This window comes from Alexandromys fortis, unplaced genomic scaffold (genome assembly GCF_014885135.2).
Source record: "Alexandromys fortis isolate MF-2015 unplaced genomic scaffold, M_Fortis_MF-2015_v1.1 scaffold_159, whole genome shotgun sequence".
NCBI lineage: Eukaryota > Metazoa > Chordata > Mammalia > Rodentia > Cricetidae > Alexandromys > Alexandromys fortis.
In genome coordinates, this window is record NW_026068031.1 from 1,686,041 (window position 1) to 1,704,366 (window position 18,326).

The 18,326-nt window shown below is 44.4% G+C and overlaps 1 protein-coding gene across 9 annotated transcripts in view; it reads right to left on the bottom strand.

The window, feature by feature from the left end:
• Window positions 1–18,326, bottom strand: part of Dpf3 (double PHD fingers 3) — a 273,140-nt gene that overhangs the window by 143,004 nt on the left and 111,810 nt on the right. For 8 of the 9 annotated variants that reach the window (XR_007595761.1, XM_050164585.1, XM_050164583.1 and 5 more), the window contains one exon: window positions 11,327–11,487. Coding sequence is in view for 8 of the 9 variants with exons in the window: in XM_050164585.1 (XP_050020542.1) it covers window positions 11,327–11,487 (161 nt within the window). In the remaining variant the exon portion in view is untranslated. Of the gene's footprint in view, window positions 1–11,326; window positions 11,488–16,166; window positions 16,483–18,326 lie in introns of those variants that run through there. The other variant, XM_050164586.1, reaches the window with a different exon arrangement.

The window sequence follows — 18,326 nt, forward strand, 5'->3', positions numbered from 1 at the left end:
ATTCACCTGTCTGCAGCCCTACGCAAGCCAGGCACATGAGAAGGCACACATGAGGTGAGCTCCTTCACATCTCGCTCCTTGTCACCACAATGGGTCATTAATGGCCTTCACATTTACAAACAGATAGTGACATGCATTGGGAATTCTTCACCAAGACCGGGCATCGAGTAGTTCTTGAACTTTTAAATCTGAACTAGAATATCCGAGATATGCCAAGGCAATTAAAATGGGGGGAAATGCCTGCATAAAAAAATTTTGCACAGAAAACTCATATTATAGGGGCTCTATCTGTGCCCCTGGTTGAAAAACATCCATTTGGACCATCCTTACAGGAATGAAGAGATGAACACAAGGCCCCAGGTAGATCATGAAGAGTGAGCAGGCATGTTTCGTGAGCACACCAGGGTGTCACCCTGGAGTTCTGCCTACTCTCTCCGCTTAGCTAAAAATCTGACCTGTTTTCAAGGTCACGAGCATTCCTGGATCATCCCTAAATGCTGAGAGTCTGGGCACTGGCGCTGTGCTCTGAAATTTAGTCCACATAACTGGGGACGTCCCTCCTGCTTGCTCTAAGATTCTATCCTGGTGTCCCTTGTAAGTGTCAAGACTACCCTGGCTTTGGCAACATGGAAATGTGGCCTGCTGCTTCTGGCCCAGGGGTTCCCAAGCTTCATCCCCATCACTCTTAAAGCAGGCACAGCACCAGATGCTGACATTGAACACACTTTCCTCTTAGGGCAGAAACCCCATGAGACATCAAAGGCTAAGGGTGACCTTGTAACTAGTTCACAATCATACGGATACTAACGGAGTCTGCGTCAGAGCAGAGGCGCTAAGCCTATCCTCTCCACCCTACCCAAGTCTCAAAGGGTCTCCTATCGTATGCCCACAAACAGCAGGATTAAAGCTGAGAGTTCTGCTCTCTAGAAAGCAGCTCCCCACACCAAGATCCCAGGCGAAGAACGCCAGTCCCTCTGCCCATGGCCACCAAACCCTGTCCTGCGGAATGCACGTTCCTATCACATCATATCTTCAGCGTCTCCACCTCTAACTGTTCAGAGAGAGCCTGCCTCCCAGGCACAGAGAGGCATTGTAACAAGGCATAAGAAACATGAAGAAGCAGAAAATCCCAAGGACCCACTATCTACATTCATCAGAAGAACTTGTTTTACAAGTATTAAGATTATGCCAAGAAGGTATATAGTTTTAATCCCAGCATTCAAGAGGCAGGATCTCTGTGAGTTCAAAGCCAGGCTATACTAGACTACATAGTAAGTTTCAGGCCAGCCACTTTATAGTGAGACCTGTAAGAGAGAGAGAGAGAGAGAGAGAGAGAGAGAGAGAGAGAGAGAGGAAGAAAGAAAGAAAGAAAGAAAGAAAGAAAGAAAGAAAGAAAGAAAGAAAGAAATCAGACTCCTATACTGTTGAAATACTCTGTTCTTAGAAATATATCTACCATTCTACTCCACTACAAAGGACACAGGGTTTATGACATCATAAAGAAGTCGATATTGCTAGCTAAACTCTGCAAGTATTCCCCCTTTGACCTACCAATTCCAGTACCAAGAATCCCTAAATGTAAAAATGTATACTCACTGTAGCATAGCAAATGTCCTCCTTTAGGGGCCTGCTTAAGTAAACAACAAAGCATACACACAGAGGAGATGTGTGGTGGCCCTGCTATACACCAGCACTAATTCCAGCCCAGGGTGGGAGAGGCTGGTGAATGGGGAGTTCAAGACCAGCCTCAACTACAGGATCACTGAAACCCTATCTTGAAAGTAGGGTGCTAGGGATGTGGTTCAGTTGTTAGAGTGCTTGTGTGGTGTACACACACATGCACACACATACACACACACACACATATCCCTGGATTCAAACCAGATATGGCAGAGTATTCCTATAAAAAACTGGCCTTGGGATATATAATAAGAAATACATTATCTTTGGTCCTCCTTTTCCGGATTCCCTAAGTGTCTTCTTGTAGACTAATAAGATCACCACTGATTGGAGTTTCTGTCTAACCTCAGATTGGGAATGTTGCCAGGGATACAAAACATACAATTATCAGGCTGGAGCCTCCAGTCTCCTCCAGACCTTCAGCCTCTAACTTCTGCCGTTCCATGTCTGATCTCCAAAGGCACTGGGAGCTGAGCTCATCACTAACAATCAACGTCATGAGCAGCCATGCCCACCTAATGAAGGGGCCACAGAGCCCCACAGGGATGAAGTTCAGAGCACGCTGGTTGGTTGAGCACAAGTACCAGGAATGTCACAGATAGAGATGGCAAAGCCCCTCCTCACCCCTTGCCCTGGTACCTCTTTCATATAGTTCATTTTTAATAACTATTTTACTTTTTACTTATTCTCTGAGAATCTTATACAGTACGTTTTTATAATATTCTCCCCACCCTCCACAATTCTTCCTAGATCCTCCCCCAATATCTCTACCCACTCAACTTCACGTTCTTTCTAAGAAAGAAAAAGGGGGGAAGAAAGGAAAGAAGGAGGGAGGGAGGGAGGGAGGGAGGGAGGGAGGGAGGAAGGAAGGAAGGAAGGAAGGAAGGAAGGAAGGAAGGAAGGAAGGAAGGGAGGAAGCCACTAAAACAACCATGGAGTCTGACTAGTGTTGGCCATCTTCTTTGGAGTATGGCGCCTGCCCTGCAGTGTGGCTGATAGACCCAGTGTCACTCCACTGAAGAACACTGATTTCTCTCTCCCAGCAGCTACCATTTTCAAATAACTTCTTGGCTGTGGGCGGGACTTCATGCCCACTTCCCCTCCCTCACTCTGGGATTTTTGCCTGGTTCGGGCTTGTGTGGGTTTTGTGCACGCTATTCCAGTGTCTGTGAGTTCATATGTGCACCCTCCCTGTAATGTCTGGAAAATGCTGCTTTCTTACAATTATCTTCCACCCCTGGCTCTTCCAGCCTTTACCCCATCTCTTCCATGTGGACCCTGGAGCTGTGAGGGGAAGCTTGTGTTAAACACACCCCACTCAGGCCTGAGTGCGTCAAGATCTCTCACTCTCTGAACATTGCCCAGCTGTGGGTCTCTGTATTAGTTATCATCTACTGCAAGAAGCAGCTTCTCCGATGAGGGTTGAGCGATGCATTGATCTGGGTCCCTGCCAAGTGTGGTGTCTGTGAGCTCCTTGGCGTAGGAATACTACAAATGAATGGAGATGAACAGAGAAGGGCTGAGGAGGTCATGTATGGGGATGAGTCCCAGGGAATGGAGACGGCTGAGGTGGATTCTTTGTAATGAGCTGCTAGTTTGGATAGGTGGATTGCTTCTCAGAGCTCTCTGAGCCACTCAAGCAAATGACCAAATCCGAACAACACCACGGGGTCTCCTGATTTGTATCCAGAGGTCAGAAACACAGCTGACAGCCTGGACTTGTGACTGGCATATGAAATGGGGCAGTCTTGGAAGACTGGACCCTTAACCTGAAGAGTCTGGTGGTTCTTGGGGTCGAGAAGGTTGGAGGCTAATTAAACTGTGGACACCCCAGGAGTGTTTGTGGGGAGTTAAGCAAGGACCAGCTTGCGGAGAGCACATCCGTTCACGGGGGGATTAAGTGTGGATACAGAAAGAAAAGTTAGTTTCCAGAGGCAAGTAAGTGCATATGAAGATGATCAGTAATGCTATTCATTAGGGGCACGCAAATTAAAACAATAATAAGTATCGCTATACGTCCATCAGAATGGCCAAATTTCCTCTTGACTGACAATGTGCAGTATTAGCAGAGATGTTAAGCAATGGAGCCCTCGCACACATCGGGAGGGAATGATCTCTACTGCACTTTGGAAAGCTGCCTAACAATTTCTTAAAAAGTTAAGTGTTCACCTTCTTTGTGATCTAGCGATTCTGTGGTTGAGCTGTATGCCCCAGAAGAAGGACGGCATGTGTCCAAACAAAGACTTAAACACAGATGTTCATAAAGGCCCTCCCTAATAATAGCCAGAAACTAGAGAGAAGTCCAAGACTTCGTCCACAGGTGAAGGGTAAAGAGGTGACAACCATGCGTAGAAAGAAGTTACTGATGCATGCCAGTATGTGGATGAATCAAAAAGGTTACATTACGTGAAAGAGAGTAGACATCGCCACCTCTGAAAAGGAGACATAGCAGTTGACTCCAGTATATAAAGAAATCTGTGCTTTGCCCTCAAGGAAGAGAGAGGAGAGGTAGAAAGATACAGAAGAAAGAGTGGAGGATATGTTCATTATCTGGATTATGCAAATGGTTTTCCATACACACATGTCAAATCTGAACAAATGACACACAAAGCAGCGTGCTTAGTCCATCACGTGAATGAGTACCATGAACCCAAATGCTTGGAGACAGAAACATTTCAGATCCCATGGTTTTTTATGCCTTGAAATATTTATGTCAACTTTGCCTATACTGAGAATCCTTAATGAGAAAATTCAAAATCCAAAATGCTCCAAAAACTAGAACTCGGAATTTTGAATTTTCAGGGCTGTCGAACATTAGCCCTGGCTTCAGGTGTGTTGCACAAATTCTTGTTGGTCTTAATAAAAAAGACTCAGAGTCATCTATCAGGGAGCCAAAACTGAAGCATCAGAGAAGCAGAACGCCAGCTACTAGAGAGTTCCTTTACCTCTACCAATACTCAGACCAAAGGGGTAATTCTGTCCTCAGATTCCATCCACAGACTGACCTCACACTGCTTCAGACCGACTGCCTCAGACTGCACTGCTCCTAGACTGCAATGAGCTCCTGTCTCCTCCTGCCCTATAGTCCTCTCTCTGCCCAGCCATATCACTCCTGTCTCCACCTCCCTAGTGCTGGGATTAAAGGCTGGGATCTCAAGTGCTGGGATCACCTTTGTGTGAGGTCTGTTTCTCTTTTAGACAGGTTCAACCTCATGTTGCTCAGGGTTACCAACAGAGATCCCCCTGTCTCGTCTCCCAAGTTCTGACACCTCACATGTACACACATACACACACACACACACATGCGGGCACACACACACATATGCACATGCACACACACACAAAAGATTTTCAGATTAGGGATGCTCAGTCTGTATCTCATAAAGCTGTTTAAGTTTTTATTTAATGAAAATATAATCCCAAGGATTTCTGTTTCTAAACATAAAAATAGGTAAACTTTCTCCTATTCTTTTACCCATTTTTGAAGTGTATATAGGTGCTTTGTTCATGTCTATGTGTATGAACTACATGTGCACAGTATCCAAGGAGGCCGGAGGTAAGCACCAGATTCCCTGAGACTGGAGATGAAGGTGTCTGTTAAGCTGTCAGGCAGATGGATGGTAAGACTCAAACTCAGGACCTCTGGAAGAGCTGCTAGCGCTCTCAACCTCTAAGCCCGTTCTCCAGCGCCATCATGTTCTTTTTATAAGTATAGTCAAATTCACTAGACACTGTCCATTCAACAAACAAGACAGCGCTGAAGTGACCATAGCAGACCAATGAGGGACACGGGAACCTGAGGGACATCTGATTGGTTGAGCTCCTTGAGTATTACCTTTAAATCAAGTTTCCTGTGCTGGGCCTTGGGGAAGCTGATAACCTGAAGATATCAATAAATGCAGATCAACAAAAAACATCCCAAGAAAAGTCTGTCCTCTAACCAAAGACCAGAAAAGAATGGCATAAGCTACCCATGAATCCAGCATATCTGGTGTGTTGACGTCAGAGGGAGCCAGAGGAGAAGCTTGAACTCATGAGGAACCTTGGGGCCTACTCTCATGCTCTAGTAACAATAAACACACGCACGCGCACACGCACACACACACACGCGCACACACACGTACATACGCACATTATCAGAGGAGCCTGCTTTAAAAAAATATCAATAACATCTAGAGTCTCATAACAAAATAGCCAAAATGTCCAAGATCCAATCAACTTAGTAAGAAAAGGCTAGATGATGCTAATGTTAGAATTACCTGACAAGGATTTTAAAGCAGCCATCATAAAAATGCTTTACCATGCAACAGAAAGTCTCAGAAAAGTAGATGGCCAACACAAAATGAACTCAGTGACATCTTTGCAGGTTCTCTGTCCCATAATGTTTTGCCAAGGCTTACTTTTTTAATCTTATAGTTCCATTGGCTTCCAGTTTTGTGTTTTCATGGGATTCCCATAATGTGTGTGTGCAAACCTGTCTGTTTCTTCATCTATATATGTGTGTTCCTTGTACTTTTCCTATTCCAGCTTGTTTGTTTTGTTTTCTTTTATTTTATTATTATCCTTTAGATGCCTATTTGCTTTCTAACTAGAGACAAAAGGGTGCAGATTCAGATGGGAGGGGATGTAGGGAAGGATCTCAGAGGAGTTGGGCGAGGGGAAACCAAAATCAAAATATATTGTATTTAAAAAAAATCTATTTTCAATAAGAGAAAAAATACACAAAAATACAAGGAACCAAATAGTAAATTGAGAAGAAAAATAGTAATCAAAAAACCAAAAAATTCTCTATGGGTGAAGCTCATCAGGAGAAAATTCTAAGAAGCAGTAAATGAAAGATAAAATTGTAGAAAATATCTAATTAAGGAACTGAAAAACAAAATAAATAGAGCCTAGGGGGCTGGAGAGATGGCTCAGCAGTTAAGAGCACTCCTTGCTCTTCTAGAGGACCTGGATTTGATACCCAGCACCCACATGGCAGCTCACAACTGTTGTAATGCCAATCCCAGGGGATCCAACACCCTCTTCTGGCATCTGCAGGCACTGCACACACATGGATAGAACACTCATACGTAATAAAGGTTTAAATTTTTAAACAAAAAAAGATAGAGCCTAGGGAGCAAAAGATGTGTGTTGTTAGAATCTCAAAAGGAAAGAAAATGGTGCTGGAAATAACGGCCAGCAATTTCTCAAAATCGGAGCGGAAAAAACTGTAAGTTCAGGAAGCCAAGTAAGCTTCAAATAAAATAAAGCTGAACCAATCCATCCAAAGACACATCAAAATTAAACTTTTGAAAACTAAAAGCAAAGGCTTGACGGTGGTAGAAGACGGACCAGAAGATGGACCTTCTCATACCAGGGGAAACCCACGTGACTGACAGCAGTTTCCTCATCACAAATCATCTGAAGAAGTTACAGATTGTCCAAACGCTATTCAAAAAGGACTATCAATTTGTAGCTTTATATCCATAAAAAGTGTTCTTTGGGAATGAAGAAAAAATCAACATGTTCTCTGATGAAGGAAACCTAAGAATTATCACAGATCCTTAAGTAAATGTAAAAAAATTTTCAAGAACTCTAGGTTGGACTTGATAATCTGATGTGGTCTTCAGTAGACAGGAAAGGTTTAAGATAGCTATTTATTAGTACCACCGTCTAACCAACCGAGCTATTTTATAACTGGAGACGGTGAGAGGATTTGATGAGAGAGAAGATTAGGTGCAGTTATAAAGGGGTTATATGAAAAAGATCTCTGGTGAGGAAATGGTTTCAGCTCTTGACTGTGGTGTTGGTTACCTGTGATAAAGAGGCAAGGTCTCCAGGGAACCCTGTGGGAGAGGAGGCAGTGTAGGAGCCAGAGGAGATGGAGGGCACCAGGAAAACAAGGCCCTCTAAATCAGTAATGAGCAAAGCCCACAGGAACTCATGGAGACTGGAGCAGCAGAGGGCCTTCACGGGTCTGCACCCAGGCCTCTGCGCTTAGGACTCCGGTTTAGTGATTTTATAGGATTCCTGGGGGTGTGAAGACGTGGGACTCTGATGCTTGTGCCTTCCTTTGAATTCTTTTCCTTTTGTTGTTTTGTCTTGTCCAACTTCAATGTGACAGTTTTTGTTTTATTATATACTATCTTGTTATATCTTTTGAAAGTGAATGGATAAATAAAAACTTAGACACTGGAAAAGGTTAAAACCTAAATTGTCATTTATACCTGCTGGGAGAGGGAAAACCAGTTTTCTCCAGCGGAGCGGCCCTGGGCAGATCAGCCACCCCAAGGAAGGCCTCACATTCAAGAGCAGCTGACAAACAGATAATAAACTCCGCAGTTTGTGTGTGTGTGTGTTTTTATTTGGTTACGATCTGGTGTTGTTGTTTTTTTTTAATTTCCTTTGGGTAGTGTTTTATTTTGTTGGGTTTTTTTTTTGTTTGTTTTTTGGTTTTTGGTTTTTTTTTGGTTTGGGGAATTTGTTGCTGTATTGGGGTTTTGCCTGTTTTCTGAGAAAGAATTTAAAGTTGGGTGGGTAGGGACGGGGAAAGGATCTGGAAGGACTTGGGGGAATGAAAGAATATGGTCAAAATGTATTTGAATTTTAAAACTAATTTAAATTTTAAAAAAATGGCAAGAGCTATTTACATGCATTTTACCAATATCAACTTGGGGTGTGTTATTCCGGTCCGCTCTTAGAGGAAAGAGAATGAGAATCAGAAAGGCGTTCTCTGTAATGTGTTTGTGGTTTTCAGGAGCTATACAGTGACTCAAAATGAGAAGCTAATTTTCAGAAAAGAATTCTATGGAACCTCTGCACAAAGCAACCCCTAAGAAATAAAACCAAAACAAAACCTATAAATCCAACCATATAGGAGACTTACTGTCACGACCAACACAGAAAACTATTTGAAGTGACTTTAAGGCGGAGTGCTTTGACACCACAGCCTAAGGGGAACAAGACCTACAAAAAGCAAAAGGAAAAAAGAAATCTTAAACCCTGTCCAGTAATCTTTATGAATAGTCTTGTTGTTACTATGATGCTGTGTCTGTTGTGAGCACTGTATGGGATAAAGCAAGAGTATCAGTATCATGAAATCCACCTTTGAGGGTATATGTGTATATGTGTTGTATGCATGTATGCATTTTGCATGTATATGGGCATGTGTAATATGTATGTACATGCATACCCTTGCAGGGAGTGTGTGTGTGTGTGTTGGATGTCTGAAAAAGGGAAGATAGAATAAAAATAGCTAAGTACAAACTATTCAAAACTGAATTATCTAGGATAGAATTCCACAGCATATTTCACTTAAAAATATCATACTTTATAGCTGTGCTGACTGAAAAGCCTGAGAAACAATGATAAACCTAGAAGCCGTGAATCGCATAGATGTTTGCTTCTAAAAATCTCCTACAAAAACAAGAACCCGGGGCTCCTAGGAGAAGCAGTTCCATCTGGTCCAAGGCAGGAAGTGCATGAGGTGAGCCTGCATCGATTTGTCCTGATACTGGGACGGCAGGGAAACCATCAGAAGGGACTGGGGCTGTTTCCAAAGCCCTGCTGGTTGGCTGAAGGTGGGACCATGTAACCATCAATCAGAATAACAACCGCAATGGATTAAAGTGCATCAAATGTGTTTAAGTCCGAGTTCATGATAGCACTTAAAATAACTGTATTGATCAGCTTCGGACAATACCAAGGAATCAACTCATTATTCTGAAACCTGGTAAATACAGGGGAAATGCCATTTATCTCGTGTCAGCTGTACCTCACCATAACCAAAGCTTTAATGAGAGGATGTTTTTCTTTACAGAAGCTGTAGAGCTAATAAATAAAAAAACAACGATGGCCCCCAATCAAAGGCCACTTCTTTTTTTGCTACTCTTAATGGAATAAAAAATCTAGATGATTATCATTAAGGACGCTAACATGAATAAATGGAAGATAACCCGATTGTATGAGCCTCCTGATGAAGGCACAAACTACCACTTCGGAATTACCCTTGCCAGGGAGGGGAGAGGAGAGAGGAGAGAGGAGAGAGGAGAGAGGAGAGAGAGGAGAGAGAGAGAGAGAGAGAGAGAGAGAGAGAGAGAGAGAGAGACTGACTAAGTCTCTAGACCTAATTACCAACTCACAGGAATGACTCCATGGGGATGCAATCAGCAAATCTGAGCTCAGAGAAACCCTACAGTGCCAACAACCCAGTTTCTTCAACAAATAGCATACAAGGGAGAGTGTGTGTGCCAGAGAAAAGGCTGCAGGCTTCTGGGAGGCACATCCACCAGTTGCAACGTAGAAATCCTGCTTGGAGCTCACGCTAGAGGCAGTGGGAGGAATGAACGCCGACTCTCTGATTTGATCATAATTGTGGGAAGGGGTGGTCTTCTCCTTTATCTTTTCAGGTAGAATCTAGTCATGTGTCTCAGGCTGGCCTCAACTTGCAATCCTCTTTTCTCAGCTTCCTAAACACTGCGATTACAAGCATGTCCCACTGCACCCAACTGGCTTGACATTTGAAGTCCATAGTATTTATACATGAAATGATGCGTTGTCCCAGATCTACTTCAAAGTCACCCAGAGTCGGGGAGAAAGGTGGCAGCTAAGTAAGAACGAAACGATTGGCCATAGGTGACTGTTGTCGAGCTTGGCCGTGAGGATTTCAATTTCCTCTGCCGTCATCCAAATTTTACACAAGTATGAAACCTTTCAAAACAAAATCTTGCTTAATATACTCATGCAGAGCCAGGTGTGGTGGTATATATCTTTAATCCCAGCACCTGAGAGGCAGAGGCAAGAGGACACGGAGGGGGAGCTTGGCTCCATAGCAAGTTTAAAATCAGCCTAGGCTATGTGAGAGCTACAGAATATGGGGGTGGGGTCAGGGGGAGGCAGAAGCTAGGCTTAGCCAGTCATGTGCTTACCACAAAAGCACAGATCCGAGTTCAGTCCTCAGAACCCATGTAAATGCACACACCCTGGCTGGCCAGCCGAGCTGAATCGGCAAGCTCTGGGTAAAAGCGAGAGACCCTACCTCAAAAAAGATAGTGAAGAACATCTAATTAAGGAAGAGGCTTGCATGCACACTTGTGCCAACACACCCCATGCACACACACACACGGGAACAGTTATATGCACATATATACATATGCATACAATTATTTTAAAATAGCTAAGACCACAGAAACTGCAATTCTAGAGCTAGCTGTCTCCCTAATCTACACCAGTGGAGTTTATTTGATTCTAAGAAGCCTAGATTAGAATCCTGGTCGTGACAGCAATAACATCGAGCATTTTAGAGCATGTGCATATTGAGTTGTTCATAGACAGTGTCATTTAATCCCGATAAACCCTGGGTAGTAAATACTGAGGTTATCCACCCTTCACAGATGACGAGCCTCAGAGACAGAGTTCTCATGACAAAACTAAGCCTTATTCCCACAACTAAGCACATCCGCAGATCTTTAGTCAACACCCAAGGGTGAAAAATGAAGACCGCTTTCATAGGATTTCTTTATGATAAATACATCACACCATCCTTGTCTGGTCCCTTGGGGAAGGACTTTCTGACCCCCAACCCACCCAGCTGTGTGGACTCCCAGACTCTTTCCTCCAGACTGGAGCCCTGGTGCATGCTGGTCCCAGCAGAGGCATGGCTCACCTGGGCCTCGGTGCCTCTTCTCCATCCAGATGTAGCAATTATTCTGGGCCACCCCAGTCTGTGAGTCCAGGAAGGGGAGACGCACGCTCCGCTCGGCACACAGTCGTGAGTTGTAGCTCCGGCAGTGCTCGATGGCTTCCTTGTAGAACTGGTCCCCAAGCCTATAGGAGGCAAGAAAGAAAAGGAGTGAGACCAGGGGGCATGGAAACACAACCAGAGGGAAGCGGTCCCCTCCCCTCTTCCAAGGAAGAAACCACATTAATGGCAACTAAGTTGGTGGGCACCAGGAGCCCCATTTGTCATCAAATCTCTACCAGATTCCACTTCCTGTCCCAAATCTACTAAATCACTTAGAAAATCTTTAAAAATAGACCCCCCAAAAAAATAATAAAATAGACCCAAAGAACAACACCATCATTAAGGTGACCAGCTGAGACATGGCCACCCCTTGGAGGTGGTTCAGTAACAATGTCCTGCATAGGACTTAGAGAACATCCAGAACCAGAGCCCCCTCCTTGAGCACCTCTACACTTGACTCTCAGAAGTTGCCAAAACCCACCCAGGTTCCTACTTGTGACAGAAGAGTATTTAGGATAAACCACGACTACAAGGGCAGAGGAGACATCCTGTGGAGGCTCAGCCATTCGTTGTAAGAAGCATTTGAAAAAGGACACCATGGATATGCCCCCACAGTTAAAGAAAAAAAACTTTCTCTGGGCCGGGTGTGGTGGTGCATGCTTTTAATCACAGCACTCAGGAGGCAAAGGCAAGGGGATCTCTGTGAGTTTGAGGCCAGCCTGGTCTACAAAGTGAGTTCTAGGACAGCCAGAACTATTACACAGAGAAACCCTGTGTCTAAAAAACAACAACAATAAAACAAAACAAAAAGACCTTTCTCTGAGTAAAAGCAAACAAGGGAAGTATTTAAAATAATGTCTGACACTCCCCCACCCCCTTGGAAATTGCTGAGGGATGCTACAGAAGGGGAAGTCACTGTCCCCAGTTGTGCAGCCAGCAAAGGGAGCCTACTAAGCTCCAGTGCATAGTCCCAACCCCTGGTCACACAACCCTCCTTAAACACAGTAAGACATAAAACAAAACAAAAGACAGGGACTTGTCTGGAGGAGATGCGGTTCATGCAGGTGGGTGAGCTATAAGAGAGGTGGGGACAGTCATCAGAATGCATTATGTGTATAGAATTTCCAAAGACTAATTCTAATTAATAAAAATTAAAATAGTGAGGCTGGAGAGAAGGTTCAACTGTTAAAGAGCAGTCACTGCTCTTCCAGGGGACCTGGGATTGGTTCCTAGCACCCTGGTCAGACAGCTTACACCCACCTGTAACTCAAGCTTCTTCTGACCTCCATGCAGGCACATGTATGTAGCATTTATACACACAGACAGACACACAGAGACATGTGGTTTTTAGTTAGGACAAAATTAATAATAATAACAGTTGAACTCAAAGCAATTCAATGCCCAGAGTTGAAGACACAAATATAAAGCCACCTTGGTTTGCAGGGTGGTGACCCAATTTAAAGAGTCAATTTGATGCCTGTGAATCAAGTATTTCATATAATTTGGATCTTTTGAGGCCAACATATTGCACTTAGCATATTACAGTATTCTAGATTCATCCAGGCTGTAATATATGCCAGAATATCCTTCGGTTTCTGATTGTATTATATTGCATACTTTGCTTATCGGTTCATCAGCCAGTGGATACCTGGATTGCTTTCATGCTCTAATCACTGTGAACGTAATAACTATACTCCCTATAGAAAATATGTCACAATACCCCATGGGCATAAGGGTATAAATATCAAGCCTCTACTTTCAATTATTTAGAGTTCAGTCCTAAGAGTGGATTTGATGGACCATGTGGAAACTCTGCTTTTATTTGTTTCTGTTTTTCTTTTTAAGAACTACCAAGGAGTGGGAACTGGGATTGGTATGTAAAATGCAAAAAAGATAGTTTGTTTTCTGAAGAAGAAGAAGAGGAGGAGGAGGAAAGAAAAAAGAAATTTTTAAAAAAAGAAAAGAAGAAAAAGAAAGTGCCCTACAGACTTGCCTACAAACCTGATGGAGACAGCTCCTCAACTGACTCACTCTTTCCAGATGACTCTCACTTGTTCCCAGCTTGCAAAAATGTAGCCAGCATAATATATAAAGTACTTTATTATTTTGTGAATTAATTTTCTTTTGACAATGCCACTATATTTTACTCTGTTGGGAAGGGACTTAGGTGGCCTCGTTTTGCAAATGTTTAGCACTTGAAGCAGCGAATTATATAAACTTTATGGAATTTTGTGCCCTTAGTTAAAAATATTGACACTTTTGAGTTTATCAGCTTTCCAAGCTGAAAAGTGAATTATGGTTCCTCGTTCCATAATTACAGAACAGAGACAGCCTCCTGTGTAGGGGAATTTCTGTTTCTTCTTCTACTGAGACTCTTTCACCGTGGAGCTTGTGTTATTGGTAAGTGGAATGGTTCTGAAGAAAGGCTTAAAATCCAAAGGCGCTCTCACTCAACTGCATCCCTACAGAACACCAGAAAGATTCGCTTGCACTCTGCAGCAGCTGCTACAAGAAAGAATTAGTTTTCTTTATGCTTTAGTTGATGTCTTCTCAAACTTTTTTCTTTCTCATTTCCTTTGGATAAGCTATGATAAATTTAATCAGACATCTTCTTAATAAAAAAAATCAGATCAGAAAAAAAAAAGAACTAACATACTGTTTCTCACAGAGGCTCAGCCAGTTCACAAGACCACCAGCAATGCACAGGGTTCTAATCCCAGCCCATTCCACTACTGCTTGCTAGACAGCAAGGTCTTAAGCAGCCTTTCCTGTTCTTTTTTTAAGTCAATGGGTAGATTCTACTAAAGATTTTTTAACTTTATTCTGATCATCATCATCACTAGTGTGTGAGTGTGGGGGCAGGGCACGTGTGTGGAGGGCAGAGGACAACTTGGCAGAAACAGTTCTCTCCTTCCATCAAGGACAGAATTGAGATCCCAAGGCTTGCTCCACAAGCACCTTTAGCCCCCAAGTGATCCCACCAGCCTCCTACCAAAGTATCCAAAGCAAATATCTTACAGTTGGAGAATACAGTCATGGAAGGTTCATCTGTAATTTAATTGTTGACAAGCCTCTGAGAAACAAACAATAGATCCCCACCGCACTCCACCCCCACTCCCTTCCCATCCCCCACTCGCTCTCTTCAAGTCTGAAGAGTCCCCACATTCACACGGAAGGGTTAGCACACACAGAAGGTATCCCAGCAATAACAAAACCAAGCTACCATCAAATCCTAATAACCACACAGCAGGAAATGAACTGGGGAGGGGAGCAGAAAGCCCATTAAAATGCTATAAAATGGAACGGCACATAATCTGATGTAATCAAAGATACTAACAAGGACCACGAGATGGATCAAAAATGAAGAACACTTTCAACAAAGTATTTGCCTGTGTCGCACCAGCTTGAATGGTTCCCCGTGCTAAGGCGATGCGTCTCAGAGGAACAGAACCATTTGCAGGCAGTTTAAGCCATGCGAGATGATACAGCGTGCCCGGGGTCTCCAGCAGCGACCACCCATGCCACATTGATGGGAATTGCTCAGAGTACCACAGGGAGAGGGTTCCCATAGTCTGCTGTTTGTTTCAGACAGGATCTTACTACATAGCCCGTGTTCCTGCCTCAGCTTCCCCAGGACCAAGGTGACGGGTGCACCACCATCCATCCAGGCTCATCCCATGACTTTTTCTAAAAAAGATGTTAACTAGTTCAACCTAAGAAATTCTGGTTAAGGGAGGGGAAAACAAAATTATAAATTGAGCCCAAAAAAGGGGAGTGGGTAGGGTAAACTTCATCTCCTGGAACGGGATTTCTCTCTTCCAGATAGACCTCTGGAAGCCTGTACCAGAGAAATCCACAGAAAGATTTCAAGGCAAATTTCCCTGTCATACTCCTCACTTCCAACAGCTTTGGCCCACATAAGAGGAACAAGAAAATGGGCTTACTCAGAATGAACAGTGAAGTCCAACATCTGTGCCTCATAGCGAATGGAGGAGAAAGCCAAACAAGGCTGGGACACAGTGAGAAGGGAGTTGGTCTCTGAATACAGTGTCAGTACCACAGGCGTGCTGGGGGAAATGTGGATTCTGAGCACTTCATGAAGTAAACTTCATGTGAATGAAACATCTTATAAATATTAAATACCAGAGTTCTCGCCTTCCACCTTGACATGGGTTCCAGGGATTGAACTCAGGTCGTTGGACTTGCTCAGCAAGTGCCTCTAACCCACTGCGCTAAGGACTGGAGCCTCACAAAGTGACATCCCACAGCCTCTAGACCATCACCTGTCTCCAGGGAAGACGTCATCTTTACACAGATTGGGTGCTGGCAGTACTTGAAAACAAAAGTTAAAAGCCATTCTTGGAGATATGGGAGGAGGGGGGAGAAAGATTTCAACCTCCGGGATAAATGTAAGCAGCACTTCTCCAAAAGTTAATTAGCCAAAATCTTCACGGCACTTTCTACACACGCTAAAAGAAAATCGATGGCCAGGTCTCCCAAACCCATGGAAAGCAATTTAAGCAGAAGAGAAGACAAATGTCCTTTCCAATATGGCATTTAAAAATAAATAAATAAAGTCCCACAAGGAAAGGATCCCACGGGGTGACATTTGCATTAAAGCCACAGGGGATAGAAAGGGCCAGGACAGGCGGCAGCATATGACTCATTCTATGGAATTGTGACCAGCGTGCCCCAGGCTGGAGCAGGCATGGACCAAGCTCAGCCATCACCTGTCTGTACCAGACCATGGGGGCCAGATTACCAGTTCATGATTGATGTCTCGAGCTGGAGGAAGCTGGCACCAGGCAGGTTAGACTGATGTCCTCATCAAGAACTGACCCCAGGTCAGTAAAGGCTGCAATCAGAAATAAGAAGTAGTTGCTGGGCTCTGAAAAGCCTTCCGGTCTGGAACACCAGCCGCCTGGTTCTAGCGGACATTGTAAGGAGTGGGAGGTCTCTTTATGATCCCAGACCGACAGAGGGGTCCAGTCTAGCTCTGAGAACTAGACGTTCCTCTGCAGAGATTTCCAAGAACCTTTCTGGAGCGTGTCTGTGGGGAGAGGAATTCCAACCTCCTCTTCCGACCTCCTGTTCTAGAGAACGTGTCCACTGGCTCAACTTCCTGTCTACTACCTTGAGATAAGGCTCAGGTTCAACCCTCCAATCAGACACTTGTCCTTATTGTCCCACAAGTTCTATGCTCATAACTAAGGACATGAGTCACGCCATACTTCGAAATACGTCCCCATCCAGATAGGATGGAACACGCCTACAGTCCCAGTTTCTGTGACACGGAAGCAAAGGGATTACAAGTTCAAGGCCATCTTGGGCTATAGAACCAGTCTCTCTCTCCAGCAGGGACAGAGGGAGTGTTCAAAAACAAATCCCTTATCTTCTGCCAAGAGCCTCTTCCCTCCCCAGCTTTCATTCTTCTAGGAAGGAAAGCAAAGAGGGGTCACTGCTCCCCACCCACAGAGCAACTGACCCAAGGTCCCTCCTTTGCCCCCACTCCATCTGGCACTGAGTTCTGTCGCTTTCCCGAGTTCCTGTCTAGTCACTCATAATATGTGGCCACAAGTCTCCTGTTGCTGTTACAACAGGACCTTGGCCTATTATTTGTGCCTGTAAACAAGAGATAAGCAGCGCTGGCCAGTGACATTTCTGATCCCTTCTTTCCTCCCACCGCCCCCCTCTGCAGTGCCGCTGCCTGGTGGCCTAGCGCCCAGGCGCCCACAGTCCCCAGTCACCCACAGACACATGTTAAAACCATCTCCGGAGCGTGAACACCCTGCTCTTTGCATTTCAGCGTGTGTAATGGGGCCACCGAAAGCTCAGTTCCCACTCAGCTTTGAACAAACCCTCACAAGCTAGCTACAGGCAGGTGAAGGAACCATTTTACTTCCCTTGATGTAGTACTGTTCTTGGAGTGGCCCTTGAAAGAAAAGCTAGCTTAGTGATAGACTGAGTGGTGCCACCCCATAGGAAAAAAAGAAAAAAGAACTGGTGTCCTGACTCCCAGATTGATAGCATTTGGAGATGGAGCATTTAGAGGAAATAAGGGCAGAGCCTGCACAATGGGGTGTGGATTAAGGAAAGAAGAAACAGAAGGGGGCAGAGGGGATAGTTTAGCCCTGGGAAAGACTTGTCTTTCAAGCACAAAGACCTGAGTTCTATCCCCAGAAGCCAAATAAAGAATACTAGGTATAGGGCTTGGGGAGCACACACACTTCTAATCCCAGCGCTCTAATCCCAAATTGAGGCAAGAAAGGACCAAAAATTCAAAGTCATCTTCAGCTACAGGGCAAGTCTGAGGCTAGCCCAGGGTACATGAGAGCCCATCTCAAAAAATGAAGAATAAATATATTAGTCCCCATATACACACATCTGAGGACACAACAAGAAGGCAGCCATATGTAATAAGCCAGGAAAAGGGCCCTTACCAGGAACTTGACTTTGCTGGTACCGAAATCTTGAATTTGCAAACCACAGAACCAAGAAATAAGTGTTTCATTACGACAGCCAGAGCTAGTGAATGGTGTTTGGACAGGGAAGGTGACGGAGATGCGAGAGACTCCAAAACCCTTTCTCCCCACTCTCATTTTCTTACACCCAAACAACACTATTGCTGTATTTAAACCCATGTTATGTTAACATATGTCTTCCCTCCTGGAACAGAGCATCCACAGTGCCACAGCCTAGCCACTCAGGCTCAACACTCAACAGTTCCCAGGACACATCCACGCCAGTGTGAAGGAAGGGACCTGAGTCGGATAGGCCAGCAGCCCCCCAAATCCTGGACTTCCGTGTGAGTCCCTCCCAGCACCCGGCACAGAATCTAGTACCATTTGGTCGCCAGGACGTTGTGCTGTGTTGCGCTTGACCACCCAGGTGCCACTGGCACGGGGGAGGCACGGGGGAGGCC